The sequence below is a fragment of the Mandrillus leucophaeus genome, unplaced genomic scaffold (assembly GCF_000951045.1).
Source record: "Mandrillus leucophaeus isolate KB7577 unplaced genomic scaffold, Mleu.le_1.0 Scaffold88, whole genome shotgun sequence".
Classification (NCBI taxonomy): domain Eukaryota; kingdom Metazoa; phylum Chordata; class Mammalia; order Primates; family Cercopithecidae; genus Mandrillus; species Mandrillus leucophaeus.
The window spans coordinates 793,708-818,606 of NW_012109585.1; the positions used below are offsets into that span (position 1 = coordinate 793,708).

The 24,899-nt window shown below is 40.8% G+C and overlaps 1 protein-coding gene across 4 annotated transcripts in view; it reads right to left on the reverse strand.

Moving 5' to 3' along the window:
- Positions 1 to 24,899, reverse strand: part of KLHL3 (kelch-like family member 3) — a 118,121-nt gene that overhangs the window by 83,005 nt on the left and 10,217 nt on the right. The window contains exons 1-3 of one of the 4 annotated variants that reach the window (XM_011969168.1): positions 19,390 to 20,021; positions 19,177 to 19,296; positions 8,371 to 8,477 (exon numbers count right to left, since the gene is read on the reverse strand). In XM_011969168.1, the coding sequence (XP_011824558.1) occupies positions 8,371 to 8,477; positions 19,177 to 19,214 (145 nt within the window). In that variant the 5' untranslated portion in view covers positions 19,215 to 19,296; positions 19,390 to 20,021. Of the gene's footprint in view, positions 1 to 4,582; positions 5,241 to 8,370; positions 8,478 to 19,176; positions 19,297 to 19,389; positions 20,022 to 23,692; positions 23,707 to 24,899 lie in introns of those variants that run through there. The other 3 variants (XM_011969167.1, XM_011969166.1, XM_011969169.1) reach the window with 3 other exon arrangements.

Below are 24,899 nucleotides of genomic sequence, written 5' to 3' on the forward strand. Positions count from 1 at the left end.
GGTTCAAGTGATTCTCCTGCCTCAGCCTCCCAAGTAGCTGGGATTACAGGCATGCACCACCACACCTGGCTAATTTGTATTTTTTTTTTTTTTTTAAGTAGAGACAGAGTTTCTCCATGTTGGTCAGGCTGGTCTCGAACTCCCAACCTCAGATGATCTACCCGCCTCAGACTCCCAAAGTGCTGGGATTACAGGCGTGAGCCACCGCATCTGGCCAAAAATGGCATTTCAAAAGGGATTTACACATAGATACTAAGAGGCAGGACTGAGATTTGAACTTTGGCCTAACTCTAGACCCTGTGTCATTTCTAATACATCCCTCAATAAAATCTCACCCTAACTAATAACCTTAATAAAAGTATTCCCAAACTCAAGGCCTTGATCTTAATTCTGAGGACAAGTTAGTACTTAATATCTAGCAAGAACCAAGCGGCTTATCCTCAACACATAACAAAGTGCTTGGCATAAAAGAAGCACTTAAAAAGTAGTTATTGGAATAGAAAAAAAAAAAAAGAGAAGGGAGGCTCTCTTGACATATCATAATTCCATGGGCTTCAGTAATTCTGGAGGGGGAAAACCATTAAGGACTTGATCATTCTTGCTCCTTCACTCATCCCTAATAGTTTGACAAAGTATTTCCAGAAAACAGAAGATGAGCCCTGTAAGTCCTTCCATGTTTGTGGTCAGTCCAAGTGCTCTCTTCTGCTAGCTCTTCCCAAGAGGCCCAGACAGCCACCTCAGACTCTGAACTTACAGAGAATGTCTGTCAGCTGCACATCTTTTTACCCTTTCCATCTTCTGCTCACCATCTGCCAACATGCATGTCCTGTTTCTCCAAAGACAACATGATTCTCTCACGGGCAGATATTTGTTCATTTATTCAATTCAGCAAACATGTATCAGATGTGTCCTCATGTGTCAAGCACTGTGCTAGGCCCAGATAATACAGTGGTTAACAAGTCACAGCCCTGCCCTCATGGAGCTCAGTCTGGTGGAGAGAGAGACAAGAAAACCAACAAATGCAAAAGATGTCAAATGTTAGAAATGGGGACTTAGCTTTAAAGGTCCTTAAGCCAGGGATTCCTGCACCCTAAAGCTGCATGCAAAATGATGAGCACACAAGAGCACAGGTTTGCTCTTCCAGAGATAAAGTCCATTGTTTTCATCAGATTGATGCATAATGGTTAAGAGCCACTGATCTGGAGGAGTCATAGTTATTCAGAAGAGAAGTGAGAATGAGAGAAGAGTATCCCAGACATAAATTTTGTATAGTATATACAAAGGTCTGGAGGTAACAAAGGGTGTGCTCTGTCTGGGAACCATAACAAGTTCAGTCTGGCTGGAGCACGTTAGGGAATAATGATGAGACGGGGCTGTAGATGAAAGCAGGAGCTGGACCATTTGAGGGACTTACAGGCCATGCTAAGGAATTTAGACCCTTCCTAAGGGCAACAGGAAGCCCCTGATAGATTTTAAGCAGGTAAGGGATACATCAGATTTTAATATTGGGAAAATCACTGTACCCACAGTGTGGAGAATGGGTGGGGAATGGGAAAACAAAACAGATGGCAGACTGGCCAATTAGAAGACTGCTGCAGAATATCAGGTAAAAGATGATGTTGGCCTGACTGTGTCTTGAACTTCTTTAAATACTTAGACCGTTATGGCCTTGCATTTAGCAGCCTCTGAGAACCACAGAGGGCCCAGAAGAGCAAGCAATCCCAGAAGCCTATTAGGTAAAAGCATCTAAGTCTTCATTCTAGATCCTAACAAGCACACTATGTGCACAGCTGAGATATTTTTAGGTGGAAGACTGCCAAAGAAGAGCAAGAGGGAGAAGGATGGACTGGAGGAGTGAAAGGAAAATCTTTCATTATCACAGAAGACTCAAGATGTCTAGAAAAATCACTAGCTCATCTTCCAGGTCATTGGTATAAAAGCAACCCTATTATTAAGTAAATAAAATCTTGAGAATGAAAATGTAATAGATTGGTTGGCAGGTCTCTCTGAAGAACACCACAGCTAAACCACCGACCACCTCTACATAGTTATATGTCCTTAAAAACAAGAAAAGGGGGTATTCAAGAGTCCTTATGCCACAGAATACCTTCTTGCTCCTAACTTGAATTAGTACTGTAATTTAGTCTCATGTTCTGGGTAGAGAGAAAACAGGAAAATCCTTATCCTTTGCACAATGATTCTTCATGGGCACTAAGATGGTTATTGAATTTCTTCCCTCCAACCCTCATCCAAGTCCTAAAATCTGGGCTGCCAACCCATTTGGCTTGAGCTGAGCTCTAAGGCCAAAGACATTAACTTCACAGGAGAGAAAGAAATGCTCTGCCATCTTCTTGAATCCTGGCCAACCCTGCTGCAGGTGAGTGGTCTGGGCCATTTGACTGCAGATCAGGGAATGTCCTTAGTTCACAGATCCTTATGTCATATTGGGAGTGAATAGCAGTCTGTATTCCTGGGTGCCACACAGTCCTCTGTTGAACCACAGGTTACCCTATATCACCTGTGAAATAAAGACATTCTCTGTTCTGCCTTTATCCCAAAGCTGTGTGAGAATCAAAGGAGACAATGAGATTGTGAAAGGTGGGACAGCAGGATCCAGCAGAACCACAGTAATAGACACCGCTTCCTCACCCACCCTCCCTGGAATCTCATCCCTCCTCCACCTGGAAATATATTTCTGCTCAACTAGAAGCACAGGAAGCACAAAGTCAGGAAAAAAATGCCTCTGTGTCATTACATAGTGACTACAAAAAAAAAAAAATCAACCCTATCACCTCCACCCCCGACATCCACAAGAATTTTTAAAACTATGACATACTCTACAATAATAAAAGTAGTCTTTATTAAATACGCAGTGCTGAGTGCCTTATACCCATTATCTATATTTGTTCCCTAGTTGTTGTTATTATTCCAGTCTCTTCAATAAGAAAGCTGAGGATCAGAGAGGAAAGTGAATTCTCCACACACCTGTGCAGTTAAGATTGGAATACAGGTCATTATTACTCCAAAGCCCTTTCCAAGATACGACACCATCTCCCAGTGCAAGGTGGCATTACCACACTTGTGTTTAATCTTTAGTAAAGAGGCCTCTCTACATCACCAACTCCAAACCTCTTCTATGAACATTCATAAAATATTCCTTACCAATAGTTTATTTCCAACGATGGTCTCAATTTTAAGACTGAGCTACTCTAAACCCAAACAAGTCTACTTCAGACCATCTCAGTCAAACCAGTTGCACCTTAATGGAGAAACCACTGGGAGTGAATAGCAGTCTCTATTCCTGACCACCACACCATCCTCTGTTGAACCACAAGCCAAATTCCTGCTCAAAAAACTTGCCATTTCTGCATCAAGGGTAACATTATTAGACAGGACTGCTGGCTCCCTCACCCTCAAATCTTCGTCTCCTGAGCCAGAAAAAGATGACTGACTTTATTGTGGTATGATAGGGACAGGAAGAAGAAGCCCTATGTCACTGTCACTTAGTCCAAAAGTGACTAACTCTAGAAGATAGTCACATGGAAGGTGAAACCATTGCTTCTTGATCCCAGGCAGCGTTTCACACCTCCATCCCTTTTTCTCTGAACTACTCTACCTAATCCCTGACTCCTCAGAGGCAAAACTCTCATAAACCAGATGCTATCTACTACCACTATTACTCTGCAACCTCTCTGAAGGTCCACTTTGTCTAAGAAAAGAATTCTATTCCCTAGTTCTCCTTCTCTCATTGTCCATTGCCTTGTATTCAGTTTTGCTGAGCTGCATGTTATGCAGAGCTCTTCAAAGGCATCGATACACCACATAAACACCCGGAACACAGACACGGGCCACAGGCCAGGGCCTGGTAGAGTCTGGCTGGCAGCAAGGGTGAAAAAACAGTTCTATGGAAGGAACTTCATGCCTGGGAAGTGAGTAAGACAGCCAGGCCCTCATGGTTCTGCCTTGTGGACAATTCATGCCTACTCCAAGTCTAAGCCCCTTGTCTCTCACCCCCAGCATATTCCTGAACTCCCCTCCCTATTTCTACTTACCATATATTCAAAGATACCAGTCAAACATCAGCCTAAATCTAATAAAAACTGGACAGTAACTCCTCTTTAAAAAACCAATCTAAATCAGCCACTACATACAGTACAATATGACCAGATGAGTGGGACAGATCACTCCCAGGGCTTCATTTGCGATGGAAGCCCAAGTGTCTTTTAGCCATGATTATGGGCATAAGACCCTGGGCGCATATATTCTGTAGACCTCAGTTTCTTTAACACTATAAAATGGGGGCTGTATCTGAATGACATGTAGGTCAGGGACCCATATGGAGTAACAAATACTACAGTACACAGAAGCCATGGTAAAGGGCATGATAAAAAGAGAGAAACACTGATGAGGAGATTTTGGGAAAATTGCTTCCCTTGGGATGGAGGTGCCAGATGGGGAGCATGGGGAATGAGTCTTAAGTATTTCATCTTTATAGGAAAAAGATGGGCAGAACACAGCACTGCTGGCCTCCCCACTCAAGTTATGCTGAAAGCAGTAAAGGGCAAATAGGTTGACTGCTCACCCCAGATCTTCTCATAGACTGGTTGGATTGGGACACTCTCTGATGGGCACTCAGACCTCAGTTTCACATTTATTCCAAGTTATTGTCCAAAGGACAATGGTCAAGAAGTGTGGGATTGGTATTTGGAACCACCTCAGGACATTTGGGCAACATGAACTCAGAGGACAAAAAAATAAAAACATTTAAGCTTGAGTAAAAGACCGTAATCACACAACTCAAGTCAGAAGAAAGCCATGTGTATTTTACTTTCCTTTTGGCTTTAAACATACTGATAGAAATGGACCTAACGAGAGTCAGCCTCTTACCCCCAGGACACGATGCATTTTACACGTTTTGAAGTTGAACCAGATAATTAGAACAAAATTTTGCAGTGTTACTGGAGTTTTTTAGTATCCACTTACCAAGGTTTAGGCAAAGCCAAGGAGCCTTAAAATATATAAATCTTAGATATATTACTGATGGGAGTATAAGCTGATACAACTGTTCTTTAGATCAATGTGGCACATGTCTCAAAAGTCTTCAAAGTGTGCATACCTTTTAACCAAGTACTTCTTGTTTTAGGAATCTATTCTAGTAAAATAATCAGGAATGTAAATAAAGACTAAGATGCAAGGATGCCCATTATAACATTATTTATAATAATAAAATATTACATAAAACTATAATTTCCAACAAAGAAGGAAATGAATTTTCAATTAGAGTACATATAATGGAATCTTATGAAGGCATTAAAATTAGGTTGTAACTGGAATTTCATTGACATGGAAAGATATTCATTATATATTGCTAAGCTCAATTAAAGAAATTTTTATTGAGCACCTGCTAGATGGAAGACCATGCTAGGTAGCAGAGATGTGGTGGTGAATTTTAAAGGTATAGTTCTTACCCTCATAAAGCTTATGATTGGCCAGGGAAATCAAATATTGAGGAAGTAATAAGATCAGTAGTAATACTAAAGAGAAGCATAAAGTACCATGGGAGTAAGTAGCAAAGGAATTTAACCTAAGCCAGAGAGGTCATAGAAGGCCTTCCTGAGGAAGTGATGCTTAAGCAGTAATGAAGGATGAATGGGAGTCAGCCAGGCCAAGAGACGGAGGACAGAACATTCCAGGAAGATGAATAGTAATTAAAAAAAAAAAAATACATACATACATCGAAAAAGGCTATTTCGGCTGAGAGCAAAGGCTCACGCCTGCAATCCCAGCACTTTGGGAGCCGAAGCAGGTGGCTCACTTGAGGCCAGCAGTTCAAGATTGCTTTGCAACATGGCAAAACACACTCTCTACTAAAAATACAAAAATTAGCCAGGCATGGTGGCACACACCTGTAGTCCCAGCTTCTCAGGAGGCTGAGGCACAAGAATCACTTGAACCCAGGAGGCGGAGGTGGCAGTGAGTTGAGATTGCACCACTATACTCCAGCCTGAGCAAAAGAGCAAGACTCTGTCTCAAAAAAAAAACAAAAAAAAAAACAAAAAAAAAACACTATTCTACTGTACACATTAAATGCACTTATTTGTTAAAATATATATTTTATATATGTATACATTCATAAATATAAAATCTAAAAAGACATAAACCATATTCTTACCTAGATGTTGTAGTACACATAATTTTTAACTTTTTGCTTGCCCACAGTTTCTGATTTTTATCTGTAATAAACACATGTGAACAGTATTTGGATGGATGGGTGAATAGATGGGTGGAAGGATGGATGGTAACCAGGTTGAATGGAAGGCTTGGGCTGGGCATTGCATTACACTGCTTTCTTCTCTTGATTCTCCCGTCCCTTCAATTCCTAGAATCTAAGAATGCCCCAGAAGCACTTTTTCTTCCAATTTGTAAAGTCACTTTGGTTTTGCTATGACACTTCCGCTACTTCAGAGGTAAGTTCATCAGCAAAAAGTGGAGCCAGCATGACAATTCATTGCAATTCCAAACAGATTCCTCTCTCAACACTGAACTCTCCAAACCCCACAAAGAATAACTGGCAGAGGTATTTATTGAAGTTATAGCTAAATAACTTCTACAGACAAGATGAACTATTTTAAAATATAGATGGATGAAGGAAAGGGGGAAAAAAGGAAATAAAGGCCTTGCAACTAGGGTTTAAGACAACTCAAAAGGGAATGCAGCTCAAAATTTCCAGATACTGAACTTAACTAGTTTTCCAGGCTACAGTGTGAAATTCCTGGCTCATGGATGAAAGTAAGGTAAGAGTAGCTTGGTCCATTTAGCAGAGGCATGACTCCAAGTTGAGACCAGCTCCTTCACATGACAAGTCAAGGGGGAAACACATGTGACAAACTCTCAATGCACAAGTGCCAAGTCTCTCCCAACAAAACCAGTCTTTCCCAGCTGTGTACCATATTAGGAAAAGAGTTACAGCCCATTCAGCAAAAATATGCCTGCACTCACCCATCATTAGCAAGCTTGTGTTCATTCTTCAGACATTCACTTATTCACTACCTCCTGTGGTGGGCATGGAGGATTCAACAATAACAAGACATGTTCCCCAAGTGCCCAAAGCTCACAGTAAGGTGCAGGTGACACTTCATTCACTCATTTAAAAAATATTTGTGTCCTGCCATGCACCAGGTGCTCAGTATATGGTAACAAACAAGCCCAACAAGGTCCCTGTCCTCATGGGGCTTATATTCTAGTGAGGCAAGACGGGTAAAAAACACATAACGACAAACCAAGATGATTTTCAAATGGTGATAAATGTTATGAAAAGATGAAGTCAAGTTATAGGAAAGAGAGAGGCCTGGTGTGGAACTATGGTCAGAGTGGTGAGAGGGCGCCTGCCTGAGGAGGAGACATTTGCAGGATGGAAAGCAGTCAGTTACATGAGATACAGGGCATGGGCATTATAGATCACAGAAAACAGACAATTATGCAGGGTGACAGTTGCCATACTCAGAGTAGGCACAGGCACTTGGAAAGCATGTAGAAGGAACACCTGACCCAGTCTGGAGGTCTCACCAAGCCCAGATGGCCTCCTTCTGTCAGCAGTGATTTATAGAGCACTGAAAGTACCTGGTTCAGGGGAGGTGCTGAGAGAAACTATAGACAGGAAGATTAGCCCATGGGTTTCAGGTAATTCAATCTCAGAACTAACAGATGGGAAATATTTGGACAAGACTATTGGGCATGCCCAGTAAATAGGGACCCTGGAAAGTTGGCAAAGGTGCTGAAACTGAATGTCAGATATTGATTATACCTATTTCTCATCCCTCTCAAAATCCATCATCATTTTTCCAAATCTCCTCCACTCTGTAAAGACTACAGGAGGCCCAGGGCCCCTGTCTGGAATGAAGGTCTAGGAAAGGACAATAGGTAGGCCAGCTGGTAAAGCACTGGGCCAGGTGCCAGGAAGCCAAGTCCCACTCATTCACTGTGACCTTGGACAGGTCTCTTCCCTTGTCTCAGCCTCAGTGTCCTCCATCTGCAAAGTGAGAGATCAGAAGGCCTGGCCATGAGCCCAGGAGTCTACATTGTTAACAATCTCCCCCACATGATTATGGTGCAGACTGAGTTTTGAGAACTAATGGACTATGTAAGTCTACCTTTTTTCCTCATGGTGGACACGGGCGACATGCCCAACTGGCCTGGACTTGGTTCCATCAAGTCCTCCATGGCACAAAGCACAATATCTGGCATAGAGAAGCCCCTCATAGTGGGCTAAGGGCTTTCTCTTTCCTCCCTCCCCTCATGTCACACCCCCAACATTCTCCCATTGGGGCTGCAGCCCCATAACCATGGGTTAATGTTGGCCACTCACCATACCTGTGAACATTGCACAGAAGTAAGGGCTGCAGGCTGCCAGGACCACACGGTGGGCTTCTATCTCGACATCTTCTGCCACAATCATCACGTCACACAACAGCTGTTTACTGTAAGACACCAGTGAGAGGACAGGATGGGTCACAGCATGGACACCTACCCTCATCTTACAAGGGTATTTTTTTCTCCCACCCAGATTTCACACTATCACTATACAAAGCTGTCACCGGGACTTGCTCTATCTTGAGTTAGAGAGGCGGGTGGATTCATTGACTTTTCCAAGTCCCTGAGAAACCTGACATTCATGCTTTCCTAAGGTCCATGGAGAGATCCAACTACTCTCTGGCTGTAAATTCTGGGCTGCTTCATTTATCTTCACCTCTCCGTTCCCCAATTCCATCAGCTCAGATTAAGAATTAGGGGTTTAGTGGCTCAGGGAACAGTGGCAAAAGCTTGGGGCTATCATTCGAGTGACCGAATGAATGCTGAGGAACGTGAGCATACCACTGAGTGTATCACCAGCAAGACCAAGTACTAACAATTCCCCACGGGATCCACTGTATATGTAACACCAGTAAGAGGCAAGCCAGCCTTAGGTATTTCTCTTTCCACCCAGATTTAACACTTTCAACAAGAAGACTCTGCCTGCAAACACAGTGCTCCCTAAAGACCCTGTGCAAACTCCAATCACTGAAATTATTAAAAATACTGTAATTACCTTTCTGTTTGTCACCCCCACTGAACTCAGAAAGGGACTTGTCTTATTTAATGTCATATCCTAGACACCTGGCTGCATACCTAGCACATATTAGACCCTAAATTTTTACTGAATAAATTAATGAATGAAATGTAATCAATCCACATTCATAGACAGAATGGAGATCTGACTACTTTAGAGATTGATAGGGTGCCACGAGCTTCCATCAACCCAAAAATTTTTCCTTCATCACTCTCCTAAGCTCTTATCATGACTGTTAACAATATAATAGTTAATATTTATTGAGTTACATGTGCCAGGCACTGTTCTAAGCACTTTTTTACACATACTACTTCTTTTAATCCTCTCTACAACCCCATGAGATAGGGCTAATTGTTATGCCTATATTACAAGTGAAGAAACTGAGGTCCAGAGAAGTAATTTTCCCAAGGCCACACAGAAAAGCAACAGTGGAAACGGGATTTAAATGAAGGCAGCTGAAGCCCAGAACCCATGCTCTTAACTTGAGTGGTATCCTGATCACCACTCATTCCTCCTTGAGATTAAAGCACTGGAGAGAGGAGGAAAGACAAGGAGGACAAACCCACTTCAACTGTAAGCTACTGGTAGTGGTTACTTGGCACGCTACCCTGGTTTGAGAGGGCTGAGGTCATGACTAGATTCTGTGTGAGAATGTTGAGGCCAATTAATGAGTCTGCCATGGTTGACAGATGGAAGAAAAGCTACATATTTGCTATCTCTGGTGTAGCACATTAAGTCACTGTCAACTACTAAGATATTTGTTTAGGTTCACGTATCAGAGAAATAGAATCACAGGGCCTGAGAAGGCTGGAGCTGCAAATGCTGTTAGAGATCATCTGGTCTATGAAATTCAGAGAGGTGAAAAGATGCCCAAAGCCACAGAAGCCTAAGTCTTGAATCCAATTCTCCTTACTCCAGATACAGTAGTTTTTCCACAGTACCACAATGCCTCATGATTGGCTGACACTCAGAATGAGAAAAGACAGAAGACAGGTTAGCTCAACAGGGAGAAGTGGTCAGGAAGTAGAATAAGGTATCGTTAAGGAGGCTTCCTGGAAAGGTGAGACCTTTGGCAGCAAGAGGCAAAACCGGGGGATTGAGACCTTACCCTACAATGGACAGCAGACCCTAATCACCAACTATATCAGGATAAACCAGTGCAACCAGGAACAGAACTGGCTCTGCCCCTAACTGGCTATGAGACCATGGGCAAATAAGCTCACCCCAGTTTCTCACCTGTTTTAGCTGCCTTTGGGACACATATCATGGGGGCCGAATGGGATTACAGGTGCCATCTGAAAACGGCCTTTTAGTCTCATTAAATTTTACTCTAAAAATGTATTTCCAACATGAATAGACTCATTTTGGACATTTTTACTTATATTAACAATTTTAGGAAGAAAATTGAATTATCACTGCTATTTAAGAGTAACCACATTTTGGGAGGCTGAGGTGGGCAGATCACTTGAGGCCAGGAGTTTGAGACCAGCCTTGCCAACATGGTGAGACCCCATCTCTACTAAAAATACAAAAAAAAAAAAAAAGAAAAAAAAATTAGCCCAGTTTGGTGGCAGATGCCTGTAATCCCAGTTACTAGGGAGGCTGAGGCATGAGAATTGCTTGAAACCCAGGAGGCAGAGGTTGCAGAGGGCCAAGATCATGCTACTACACTCCAGCCTGGGTGACAGAGCAAGACTCTGTCTAAAAAAATTTAAAAATAGAGTAATCGGTTATATTTTTTGGTAACTAATAAGAAAACTGTTGGCAGAGAAGAGTCAGAAATGCTGAGCAAATGTTCAGTGCTAGGAGCTGAACAAACAATGTCAGGGTGTGTTATCTTACACAAACCCATTCTTTTAATCCTCTCTACAACCCCATGAGATAGGGCTAATTGTTATGCCTATATTACAAGTGAAGAAACTGAGGTCCAGAGAAGTAATTTTCCCAAGGCCACACAGAAAAGCAACAGTGGAAACGGGATTTAAATGAAGGCAGCTGAAGCCCAGAACCCATGCTCTTAACTTGAGTGGTATCCTGATCACCACTCATTCCTCCTTGAGATTAAAGCACTGGAGAGAGGAGGAAAGATTTTTTTGAACAAATGGGAAAGAAACACAAGGGAATGAAGAATAAAGATGGAGAAGCCAGTTAAGCAAATAAATGACAGCAGTTCTGATGGGTGGAAAGTGTATCTTAAGGCCAGAGAAATTCTAACCTGGGAAACTGGCCAAAAGAAACTTGCCAAATACTTAAGATGGGCTTTCCCTGGGGGTGGGGAAGTCTGTCTGCACACTGGAGACATCTTTATGTATACGTGCTACATGGAAGAGGGAAGTAGTAGCTCTAAAACACTGCATGGCTCACAAGCACTCCTATTCAACTTACCTGGGATCCTATGGGATCCTTTCTTCTGAGCTATCACTACTCCATCTTGAGGAGAGAAAAGTAGGACTAGACACTTTGCCATTTGTGGAAAAGTACAGTATAGCTGTTAGGAAGGAGCTCAGGCTCTCAAATCAAACTTACCTGAGTTCAAGCCTCTCAAACCTCTGCCTCACCACTCTCTAGTGTAGCCAAGTATACAATGTCCCCAGAGTGTCACGGAATTAAGATGTGCTGTAAATCAGGTAATGCATAGTGCTAATAGTAAATATTTAGCAAATGTTAACTTTTCATATTTTGAAAAAAATTATATTTTAAAAAATTGGTTTTTTTCGATTGTCTGCTTCACTTTTCCTCCATATCTTCTTTTTTCCATATAATATTTCATTTAAGATTAGAGGTTAAGTTTTGAACATGTTAAGTTTGAGCTGCCCACTGGATGCGTAAGTAAGGTTACCAAGCAGGCAAGTGGTTACATGGTTCTGGAATTCAGACGTGTGAGATGGTTAAGAGGTTGAAGGGAGGAATAACCAACAAAAAAAAAAAAAAAAAAAGACAGTGTGTAGCTGGGTGTAGCGGTACATGCCTATAATCCTAGATGCTCGGGAGGCTGCAGCAGGAGGATTACTTGAGCCCAGGAGTTCAAGACCAGCCTGGACAACATAGTGAAACTCCATCTCAAAAAATATGACAGTGTGGTCTAGTATAGGATAGCTATATAGATCAATAAAATAAAATTGAGAGTCCAGAAATAAACCCTCATATTTATGTTCAATTGATTTTTGACAAGATGGAAAGATCATTCAACTGGGAAAAAATAGTCTTTTCAACAAATCATGCTGGGACAACTGGATAGCCATATGCAAAATAATGAAGTTGGATCCCTACCTCATGCCATATATAAAAATTTATTTAAAATGGCTCATAGATCTAAAAGTAAGAGCTAAAACTATAAAAACTCTTAGAAGAAAACACAGGGGTAAATCTTCATGACTCCAAATAAGGCAATGGTTTCTTAGATATGACACCAAAAGCACAAACAATAAAAGAAACTGGTAAATTAGGTATCCAAATTTAAAACACTTGTGCTTCAAAGGATGCCATCAGGATAATGAAAAGACAATCCATAGAATGAGAAACAATTTTTTGCAAATCATCTACCTGATAATTAGCTTGTATCTAGAATATGTGAAGAACTCAAACTGTTACAACTCAATAATAAACAGAAAAATAACCTAATTAAAAATGAACAAGAGATTTGAATAAGCATTTCTCCAAATAAGATATAGAAATAGCCAAAGAGCTCATGAAAAGATGATCAACATCATTAACAATCAGAGAAATGCAAATCAAAACCACAACAAGATATCACCTTACACTCATTAGAATGGCTATAATCAAAAGCACAAACAATAACAAGTGTCAGAGAAGATGTAGAGAAATTAGAAGTTTCACTGCTGATGGAAAGGTAAAATGGTGCAGCTGCTCTGCAAACAGTTTGGCAGTTCCTCCAAAGATTAAAGTTGCCATATGACCCAATAATCCCACTCTCAGACATATACCTAAGAGAAACAAAAACATACATCCACACAAAAACTTGTACATGAATGTTCATAACAGCATTAGTTATAATAGCCAAAAGTCAAATGTGATATATCTATACAATGAAATATTATTCTGCAATAAAAAGGAATGGTGTACTGAGACATGCTACAACATGAATGAACCTTAAATGCATTATGCTAAATGAAAGAAGCCAGATACAAAAGGCTATATATTGTATGATTTTTAAAACAGGCACATCTATAGAGACATAAAGTAGACTAGTGGTTGCTTAGGGCTGATGGGGAGTGGTGGTAAGGACAGGGTAAACTATGGAGGGGATGACTGCTAAAGAATACAGGGTTTCTATTTAGGGTGATGAAAATATTCTAAGATTGTGCTTGCACAACTCTGTGAATAAACTAAAAGCCATTAAACTGTATACTTTAAACAGGTAAATTGTATGGCATCTGAATTATGTCTTGATAAAGCTGTTACCAAAAGAAAAACAGAAAGCAATATGCTAAGATGGTTCATAACAATAATAAAAGCATAGTGACAGATCATCAAAAAAAAATGAGAGCAGAGAACTGTTTGCAATGGTGAAATGAGAGATTAAAATTGTCAAAATGAGAAAAGAAAGACTGCATGTGGATTCTACTCATTGGTTGTTCCGTTCTCTCTGCCCTCTTCTTTTCAGGCCTGGTTAGGATGTTCTATTCTAAGAAGGCCCACAGTCCCGTTTGCTGGCTGGATGGTAAGTCAGGAGTAAGAGTCACTAGAGCTCTGCCACTCAGAAGCAGCAGCTGTGGTCTGGCCACAGCAGAGCAACGAAGTGCAAAAGGAGGAAGAAGCCTTGGCAGTTACTATGCCAACAGCCATTCTCTACCATGGAGGTAAAAAGAATAGGAAACTCATGAATTTGTGATTCATAAATTGCAAATAACATGTGTGCTTTAACTCAAATAGCTTAAAATTAAGGGAAGGGAATGTGAAAGCAATGCAAGAAAGAATCCCAGATCCCTGGAATATCATGTAACATTTTATTAGCTTAACCCCTGGATGGCAAGATGCTTTAGCCCAGACCTCCATAAGTATACCCAGCCTCTCTCTAGTTCCCATTAAACTCACTCAGATCAATAAAGTATCAATGCAGACCCCCTTCCTCCCTGCCTCCCCTTTCCACTCTAGTTTTCAGAAGTTAGCCATTTAATTACCTTGGAATTTGATGTAGCCTTTCAACAACATGTGAACACAAGCTTCATTAAGGGCAAGATTTTGGTCCTCTCATCTCCTGTGATATTCTCGAACCTAGCACAGTGCTTAGCACATCATCATCATCATCATCATCATAGCTAATGCTTACAGAATATTCATTATGTGCCAGGATCTCACAACAGTATCTAAGGAATATTATTATTATTATTATTATTCTACAGGCTGTTTAAATCAGCAATTCTACTTCTCTTCTATACAAATAATCATGAATGTGCACAAGTATTCAACAACAGTAATATATGTGTTGTCACTGTTTTTAAGCATTTTATTCATTAATCTTCTTAACAAGCCAGCAAGACTGGTACTCTTATTAGCCTCATTTTATAGTTGACAAAAGTGAGATCAGAGAGATTAATTAACTTGGCTAGGGTCACACAATAAGTACTAGAGATAAGATTTGAAACCAGAGTCTATGTTTGTAACCACTATGTTATACGGCTACAAAGACAACCACAGCAGGGGTTATTTATATGAGGAACTGGGAAAACCTAGACATCTAACAATAGGGAACTGTTTTTAAAAAATAAATGAAAAATAGAATATCATTGATCCACTTAATATTGTAGAACAGTTAATAACACAGAAAAATGTGTTCAATATAGTGTTAAGTTAGGATGAGACGTAAATTTCATTTTTTTTAATGAGATGAGTCTCACTATGTTGCCCAGGCTGGCCTCAAATTTCTGGGCTCAAGTGATCCTCCTGCAAAGCTGGGATTATAGTCACAAACTCCCATGCCCAACTAAGGCACATGTTTGTTTGTTCATTTGTTTGTTTGTTTAAAAGAAGAGGAAACTTTATTTCTTTTAAAGGTTATGGCCTGCAGGGTGGCTATTCTGACAGGCTGGGAAGCACAGCCTCCAGTCAGAAGCCAGAAACAAGATACTTTGAGAGAGTGGCAAAAGAAACAGGAATTTATGCTGATCAAGGTGGCCAAATACACATATTCAATAAGCTATTGAAGGAGCCATGAATATTTATGAAAGGAGAAACATACACATGTGCAATTGAGGTTCTTGCTCTCCAAGTTCAAAAACTGAGGTGATCAGAGGGCGGAGTTTTCAGTCCTCTGACGTTAAAAAGTGAAGCAGAGGCCGTGAAACCCCTTACTACACATTCTCAAAAAAGACTAGCCAGAACCACTCCTGTGGTCAGTGGTCTCTTATCAGGTAAAAAAGGAAGGACAGTGTCAGAAAGTTTGTTTATATCAGTGGTGGGGTCTTTTTTGTTAGAACCTTAGGGAGGAAAGCTTAATCACGGTCACCAAGGGAGGGGGTCTGACCACCCTCCCATCCCATAATGGCTGAGAACTCCATTTTCAAAGTTACTCAGGGGTCCCCTTGGCCAAGGGATGGTCTGTTCCAGTCCACTGCGGGGCTTAGAATTATATTTTTAATTTACATTCTCACCCTTTTAGACAAGATCTGCCAGGGGCAGCATTGATGGCCAAACCTTCATTCTGTCCTATATCTTTGCCAGGGTAGTGTGCCTGCCTGCCCCAGGTCCATCTTGTCCCTTGGTGGGACCCCTATGGCCAAGGACTTAGAGCCAAAAGACTTACAGCCAATTTAAATACTCCCGGTCAGATGGGAACGGAGGTGGGCAGGCACTCATCAAAACCCATAAAACTTTTTAAGCAACATAGCCAAAGACCAAAGCCAAAATGCAAAGTTACTAAATTGACTTATCTGTAAGTTCTATACATTGAACTACTGTAATCTTGGTCTTAGCTAAAGACTTGTAGCCATTAGCTATATAAAACATAAACATTTGGCTGGGCATGGTGGTGGGTGCCTGTAATCCCAGCTACTCGGGAGGCTGAGGCAGGAGAATTGCTTGAACCCGGGAGGCAGAGGTTGTGGTAAGCCGAGATCACACTATTGCACTCCAGCCCGGGCAACAAGAGCAAAACTCTACCTCAAAAAAATAAAAATAAATAAATATTTTGCCAAAATGATTTAAGCTAAGGAACGTAGAGACTTTTATTGTGCCACAGTGTCTTTTGCAATGAGACATATATTCTAAAGAAGAGAGGTATATTGTCCAAAGTATTACAATGGTTACCACTATGTACTAAAATTATAGATGACTTGTTGCTCATCTGTATATTCTAAATGTTCTATAACAAATATATTCCTTTTACAGAACAAAAAGTAAAAGAAAAATGATAGGAAAATCTATGCCTAAACCTGAATTAAAATTTTCCCAGCCAGTCAAATATATACAGATTGTGGTCCATTTGAAAAAACACAAAAAGAGGGAGAATAAGATTATTCACTTAAATTTCAGCAAAGGACTATGTCTGGTATTAGAAATGTATTTCCCAAAACAAATTTCACAAAACACTTGGTCTATCTACAACCGCCACCAAAGAAGACTCTATAGTCAAATATGTGTGGAAAACCCTCGATCAGACAAATTTAGTGCAGGACTTCTCAGAGCGTTTAATATGCCAGTAGGCATTATGAACCTCAGAGAGGGGTACAGTATATAGCATTCTTCAAACTCATTGGGGCACAGAGCTCTTTTTTCTCACAGAGCATCTTAAGGGAACTAGCATTTCTCAGAACAGAGTTTGACAAATGCCGAATTATACAAAAGAGAAGAAGCAGCAGGACTGTTGGAGATGGCTAAATCTAAGTCAATGCTTTCAAGGAAAGAGAAAAACCTAGTAACTTGTAACAGAAGTAATGAGAACTTAGGATGTCTTTTTAAAAAATTAATTAAGGAAAAGGGAGCTGGGCACAGTGGCTCATGCCCATAATCCCAACATTTTGGGAGGCCACGGTGGGAGGACTGCTTGAGCTCAGTTGTTCAAGGTCACAGTAAGCTGTGACTGGGACATTGCACTCCAGCCTAAGTGACAGACCAAGACTCTGTCTCTTTAAAAAACAAAACAAAACAAACAAACAAAGAAAAGATGCTAGTAATAGAAAGCAAGGGTGCAGGGAATCTTGTGTACATATCTATTCCTAAATTCTCCCTTTCAGCCATCACTGGAGTTGACTATAATACCAGGCAAAATAAGGCCTGGTGAAAGACTCCTCAATCGGACAAAGGGCACAAGCATACCCAAAAGAACTAAATGAGGAATTTCAATAGTGTCTAGGGAACACAAGACAAATTCTTTAGTTAACAAGAGAACCATGCCCATAAGCATGGACATCAGCACAGCCCGATGCCTAAGACAGCTATGGGCAGAGCTTCCAGGAAATCTGGCAGGAGGCCTAATAAAAATTGAGCAGTGGAGCATAAGGCAAATTTAATTTAACGTGGTTATTAATGCCAAAGACTAGGCCCTGTAGAAAGGAGAAATAAGAAAACAAACATAGAATCAGGTAGAACTTTTGTTTAAAAGTAGTTCAACTCCCCACTCAACACACACTTCTTTGGCTATGTGCCATTTTCTCTGCCTGGAAGGCTTCTCCCTATCCCCACTACCCTCATTTGTCTAACTCTTATTTGTCATTCAAAATTCAGCTCCAGCATCAACGCTCTTCTCCAAAGTTCCCACCTGTCATACTTGCTTCTGTGGCCCTCTTTAAGAAACAAATAATTATTGCGTACCTACCACCTATCAGGCAGTGGATGCATTCCGCCATCATAATACCTATTTGTACTACAGAAGGATTATTTTCATTGACCTATTTCTATTTTTTACTTTGTACCCCACTGACCCATTCTAGGGCCTAGCCAGTGCCTCTGGGCATCTTTGGTGAATCAATAGAAGCTCCTATGAAGTGCCAGGTGCTAGAGATAAAAATTACTCAAAAGTTGCCTCTGCCTTCAGAGAGTTCATGAGCTACACAGAAAAGATGAAATAAACAATTACACCCCATAACAGGATGAAGTATGCAGTAAATAATTGCATGGGCAAAGGAAGCTTCTGAGCTCTCTGGTAAAGAAGAGATCATGTGCACAGGCTTTGTACAGGAAAACACGTACAGAAACACATGTTCAGCGCTCTGAACCTGCCTTACAACAAGCTTGTCAAACATGCACATTGGCCTTACAAACAGCCCGTGTACTCCTCACTATTAGCTCAGAGAGGATGAGTATATTCACATTTCATTTCTCTTTACATTTAAGGAGCCAGGTATTCTTCCACCCGTGTGGTTGTCTTGCCAACCTAAGTTCAGACCAGTGAAAGAGAGAGTGAAACTAGAAGAAAATACATGACATCCAGTCTTTAATCTGCAATTGTGTGTGGGTGTTGCAATCATTCTATTACTGGTTTCCAAGTAGCTCATTCTGTTAGAAATCAAGTTTATGAACAGACTTGCTATAATCATAAAGGATTTTTCCCCTGTGATTAATCATTAAAATGATAGGTGTTAAATACATACAAAGGAAAGACAGTTTTCTGGCAAAGTCATTCTTTCTCAAGCAGAGTTTGAAAGGGGAAACCTGCCAGGCGCGGTGGCTCACAACTGTAATCCCGGCACTTTGGGAGGCTGAAGCAGGTGGATCACAAGGTCAGGAGTTCGAGACCAGCCTGACCAACATGGCGAAACCCCATCTCTACTAAAAATACAAAAATTAGCTGGGCATGGTGGCATGCACCTGTAATCCCAGCTACTCAGGAGGCTGAGGCAGGGGAATTGCTTGAACCCGGGAGGCAGAGGTTGCAGTGAGCCAAGATCACGTCACCTGCATTCCAGCCTGGGTGACAGAGTGAGACTCCATCTCAAAAAAAAAAAAAAGAGAGAGAGAGACAGAGAGAAAGAAAGGGGAAACCAAGTGACTGAGAGTGGCTGGAAAGAGTCAGAATTCCCTAAGTGGTCATATTCTGACTTCTATTCTTAGTCCTTGATGAAGCTCATGGACAAGTTCCTTCTGCAAGGGCATAGACAAGATAGAAAAAGTACCTCCGCAGTTCATTCATAACCTTGAATGCTTTCCCCATATGGGCAGGGTTGACGGTGATCGTCCTCTGGTTCTTCTCATCATCTCCAGCCTGTATCAGAGTCTGGGAGCTCAGCTTGATGCTGTGAACAGGAAGGAAGAGAGAGGGAAAGAGAATCACTCATTGGTAAACCCGTTCATCCAACTGCCAAAAGCTCATGCATTTACCCACCCACCAGAGGCATCTATCAGCCTGTTCTCACACAGACCCAGTAGGAAAGACAATGTACTGGGAATTTCTTCGTATCTTCCAATGCAAAGTGCATTCCTCTGAGGGAAGAAAAGTCATAGTTCAGCTTCTTCCACCAAGTACTGTGTGATTTTGTGTGAGGTCCTCATTCTCCATCTCTCCATCCTGAAAACTGAAAGGGACTAAGCACTCTATCACTCACTTCACAGGTTTGTTTGTTCATTAAACAGGCATTTACTGCAGGCTACTATGTGCCAGGCACACATTTAGATTTAAGGGAAACAAAACAATAGACAAAGCCACCGTCACTACCCTCACAAAGCTTAGAGTTCAGTAGAGGAGAACGCCAAGTAAACATTTAAACATCACATCTTAAGTATTATGATTTGATAGAAGCTACAGAAGCACAGGGGATGGCCAACTCGTCCCAGTGATGACAGGTTGATGGAAAGCTTCCTAGAATCTGAGACCTGAAGAAAGAACAGAAACAAGCCAGGTAAAGAGAGAGAAGATTATTCCAGGCAGGGGAAACAGTATACACATAGACCTGGAGGAGAAAAAGCACAAAGTGTGTTCAAAGTACTGGCAGTTCAGTAAAACTAGAGGAGAGCACAAGAGGGACTATCAAGAGAAAAAACTAGAAGACTGAGCAGCCTTTTAAGTGTCATATAAGCAAAGCTAAGAAGTTTGGATTTCTTTCTGAAATAATGAGAAGCCATCAAAGGGTTTTAAACAGAGAATTAGGACAGAAAGCAGGTAAACAAATCTGTGCTTTAGAAAAATCACATTGGCTACACTCCAAGAAGCAGTGGAACAACAGCAAAAGCTTTTGGGAAACTGTAATCCCATAGAAAGACAAAAGGATTATAAGTATTATGGAAAGAAAGGCTATCTGTGTAGACTAACTGAGTAAGTAAAATCTAGCAAGAGTCAACCATAATCTCAATGCTTTCTCTACTGAAATCAAGAGACAAGGGTATGGTGGCTCATGCCTGTAGTCCCAGCTACTCAGGAGGTTGAAGTAGGAGGACTGCTTGAGCCCAGGAGTTTCATGCCATTGCACCCCAGACTGGGCAACAGAGCAAAACTCTGTCTCTTAAAAAAAGTGAAAGAGAAAGACAAAATAATTCAAATCCCTGTGGGGTGCCAGCTAGTTACCCAACAACTCCTGAGCAACATCTTTCAACTTTATGGAAGCTGGAAAAAAGGAATCAAAAGAATGAGCAAGGAAAGGTGTTTCTCCCCAAATTGGTGAAACCATTCAGCTCCCAGGTCAAGTGTGAGACCTTGGAGTTACCTGTTTGAACCAGGTGAAGCTTTGCTTTGCTACTAGGACAACAGAACCTTCTCCACTTGTGTAGATTCGGGGACCCATAGTTCACTCCAACTCTAGGACAATGATGGTACTATCCTTTGATTTTCCCTAGTGAGCCTCTATCCATGCTACCACTTAACTTTGCAGACTGGCTAGAGAAAGAGGCTTCTATGATTGAGAGTATATTTCAGAGGCCTGAGAATCCCTATAGATCTCACACTGGAATTCGTAACTACTGGAACATTCAAATACAACCAGCGTGGCAGACCCACAGCTTGTCTGACCATAACAGACTCCTCTTTTGACTCCCTTCCCCACCATCGGTTCATCATGCAAATGTAAGCCATGAATATCTGAACTTTGGGACTGTCTGGATTCTGTGTACAAGGAAGTTAGCTGAGCAGAGGAAGATGTGCACAAAGGAGGATGCTTAGAGTTGTGTGTTTAAAGCAGGTGAAGAAAGTCTCAAGCCAGCAAATGTGATCAGAAGGGGAAGCAACCAGCAAAGATGAAAAATTTCTTCAAAAGATGAGAAATTCCATAAGCATAATTTATTTTATGGTGTCTTTCTTTACTACAAAGCTAGAAAAACATTATCTGCTATGTTCTACTAAAGGTTTAACATTTTTGCTTTTAGTATTTAAGCCCTTATTTCATCTGATACTGATTTTTTTCTCTTTTTTTGAGATAGTTTCACTCTGACATCCAGACTGGAGTGCAGATCTCAGCTCAACCTCCGCCTCCTGGGTTCAAGTGATTCTCGTGCCTTAGCTTCTCAAGTAGCTGGGATTACAGGTGTGCACCACCACACCTGGCTAATTTTTGTATTTTTAGTAGAGATGGGGAGTTTCACCATATTGCTCAGACTGTTCTCAAACTCCTGGCCTCAAGTGATCTGCTCACTTCAGCCTCCCAAAGTGCTGCGATTACAGGCGTGAGCCACTGTGCCAGGTCCTGATACCGATATTTATGTCAGGATATGACATAGGGATCTCATTTTCTCCATGAATTCGATGTATTTAAAACTTTTTATTTTTCTCATGCATCTGTCATGCCATCTTAGGTCATATATTAAAGTTCCAGATATAAAGAGATTTATTTCTTGACTTACTAACCTATCCCACTGGTCAGTTTGTCTGTCTCTGTACCAGTACCACATGATTTCTGTAGCTTTATAATAAGGTCTGATATCTGACAGGGAAATTCCCAATCCTATTATTATTTTTGAGAAGTGTCTTGACTAGCTTGTCAAATTCCATAAAGAACTCGAGTGGGATTTTGATAAAAACTGCATTGAACTTATAGATCAATTTGGATAGAACCATCATTTTTCTGATACTATGCCCTCCTATCCATGAACACAGGATATCTCTCCATTTATTTAAGTCTTCTTTAATGTCACTCAAACTTTTAGATTTTCCTGTATGAAGATCTTACACGTTTGATTAGATTTATTCCTAAGTACTTTATGGTTTTTATTGCTCTTTTGTAATAGAAATGATGTATTTTAAAATTATGTTCTCTGATTGTCACGGTTTATAAAATGCAATTGATTTTTGCAAATTGATCATATATCCATCCATTGTCAATGTTCCTATTATTCCTAACTATTTGAACATAAATTAGGTGTCCTATGTAGACAGTCATATTATCTGCATATAATGCCAGAGATTTTTCTCCTATCAAATTCTTAGGCCTCTAATTTCTTTTTTGAAAAAAGTTTGCACTGGCTAGGATGGTCACACAATGTCAAACAGAAAGGATGCTAATGAGTAGTATTGTCATATCCCTGCTTTTAAAGATGTTTCTAATGTTCCCCCATTATGTATGTTTGTTACAGGATTTTTGTAAATGCTTTTTGTCAGATTAAGAAAATTCCCTTCTATCTTTATTAAGAGTTTTTAAGTCATAAAGTTATGATAAATTTTATTGAACGTCTTTGTGTATCTAATGAGATGTTCATATGGGTTTTTTCCTTTAATCTTGTAATGTGATGAATGACACATATATTTTCTAATACTAAACCATACTTGCATCCTTGGGATAAATCTACAAACTGTAAAATACTCTATAAGTATTCATTATAAATATTGTCTTCAAACTGTGGAGAGACTTAAAAGCCAGGATGAGAAAGCATAATTTGGTATGGATCAGGGAACCACTGAAGGTTCTTGACAGGGAATTAGTAAGATTAAAGCACAGAAAAGCCTAGTGAACAGATATTATTAGCTTCACTTCAAAGATATGGAACAGGTATAAACTAAAAAGAGCCATTTTAGAAGCACTGACACAATCTCCAGTGTGGCTAGGGAGCAGGAAATCTCACTCTTCTGGTGTGTTGCTCTTTGCACTTTCCAAAATGGTCCAATAACGATGTATCCTTGTTAATACAATGTTGTGTTTACCAAAAGGTCTCAAACACAGATTGCCTATTATCAGAGGATCAATGTTCAACAAAATATAATTCACACTACAGCCTCCCTGAAAGAGCAAGTGACTTGCTGATGACCATAGGGCTGGCTAGGGAAAGATACCGGTTTCCCCAAATCCATTCAGAGCCCTTTCCACCCTTGATGCACAGGCAAGGCTTGACATCTGAAGGAACCCAAAGTTCCTTTCTTCCCCTGCTCCTCCATGAAAAGACAGGGGGAATTTGGAAGAGATTCTGAGTCCCTGGTCTCTGGAAGGTACAAGCTTCTTGGCAATTCATTAACCTTCCAGAGAACAAGAAATTAAGAAAAGAATATCTGAGGGCCCAGAGACGTTCAAAAAAATATTTACGAGATTGTACAAATAGTAAGTGGTAGAGATGGGATCTGAGTTTAGGTATCCTATACTTGAAGCTCACAACCTATACCCTCCAGCAATATAGTTCACGCATGTACACAAATGCACATACGTATACATATTTCTCAACCTAAGGTCATATACCCAAGAACAGAGTTGCTAGATCTTACCATTTCATCCCCTAAACCTTTTTCCCTCCATTCATACCAGATCTTAACTACTTAACTCTCAATAGATTGCCCCATCCCCACACTATCAAGTCCCAATCCCAAGAATTCTCAGTTCTTGTTCCAAAATAAGGCTAGAGGATCCCCTCTCCTCACCTGTGAAACACAGACCACACTAAGGTATATTCCCACTATCTTGTTCAAGTCTAATATCATACTTTTCACTCTACCCAGACCCAACCACAATCACACACACGCACACACACAATTTTCCAGGCAGACTCAGCCACAAGATGTTTTCTGTTGAAAAGCATTTCACAGTAAACGCCCTTACTCTAAGCATAAAATGGTTGATTTCACCAAGAGCAAAAACTGGCCCCAGATTCTACTAAAAACCATAGTCAATGTTAATTTATATGTGCCCCTCCCACCAGACCTGCAGCTCAAGCTGCTAACCAAAGGAACTTTCATCTGTATCCCACTGTCCAGGGTTCCAGCAACATTCAAGTTGAGCAGCCATATTTAAGATTCAAATGGGTCAACAATCATAGATGTAGTGAGAAAGTATGGGCCAGGCAGAATCTTTGCTCTTCGCTGTAGAAATATACAGAAATGATCATCTAAGCCATTTTCTAAATAGGCTGCAGCACAATCAGAACACATAAATCTACTCAACTTTGTCAAAGCATCAGATACCTGGCTCAATACTTTAATTAATTTCCACACTGGCCTGTTACTAGTAAACTTGCTTATATGAACCACTACTGGTGCCATGATGAACCCACTGCAGTGGATGATTCCTTCAACAGTCCACAGAAAGGGTGTCCAAATTGGTTCCGACTTACCTCACACTCACAGATACCCACTGACCCCATTCAAGAAGACATACATGTGAGACAGTCAAGCTTCATGGCCATAAGGATAGACATAGTTGGCCCTTCTTTCCTGGGCTTTCAGCTTCTCTTTTCCCTTGACTTAGACTGTTACAGTGGCCTCCCAACTGCTGTTTCCCACTCTAGATACTCTCCCTCCAAGTACTTCCTGCACACCATTGCCAAACTCATCCTTCTAAAACATCATCTGACCATGACTTTCAGATCCTCACTGCACACAGGTCTCTTCAGGGGCTATGAGGTTTATGAGCTGAAGCTTCAGTCACAGCCCTCTGCCTCCATTTGTTCTATATGTTGAGTGTCCAAATAAAATTTCCTTTCAAAGGACTCTATA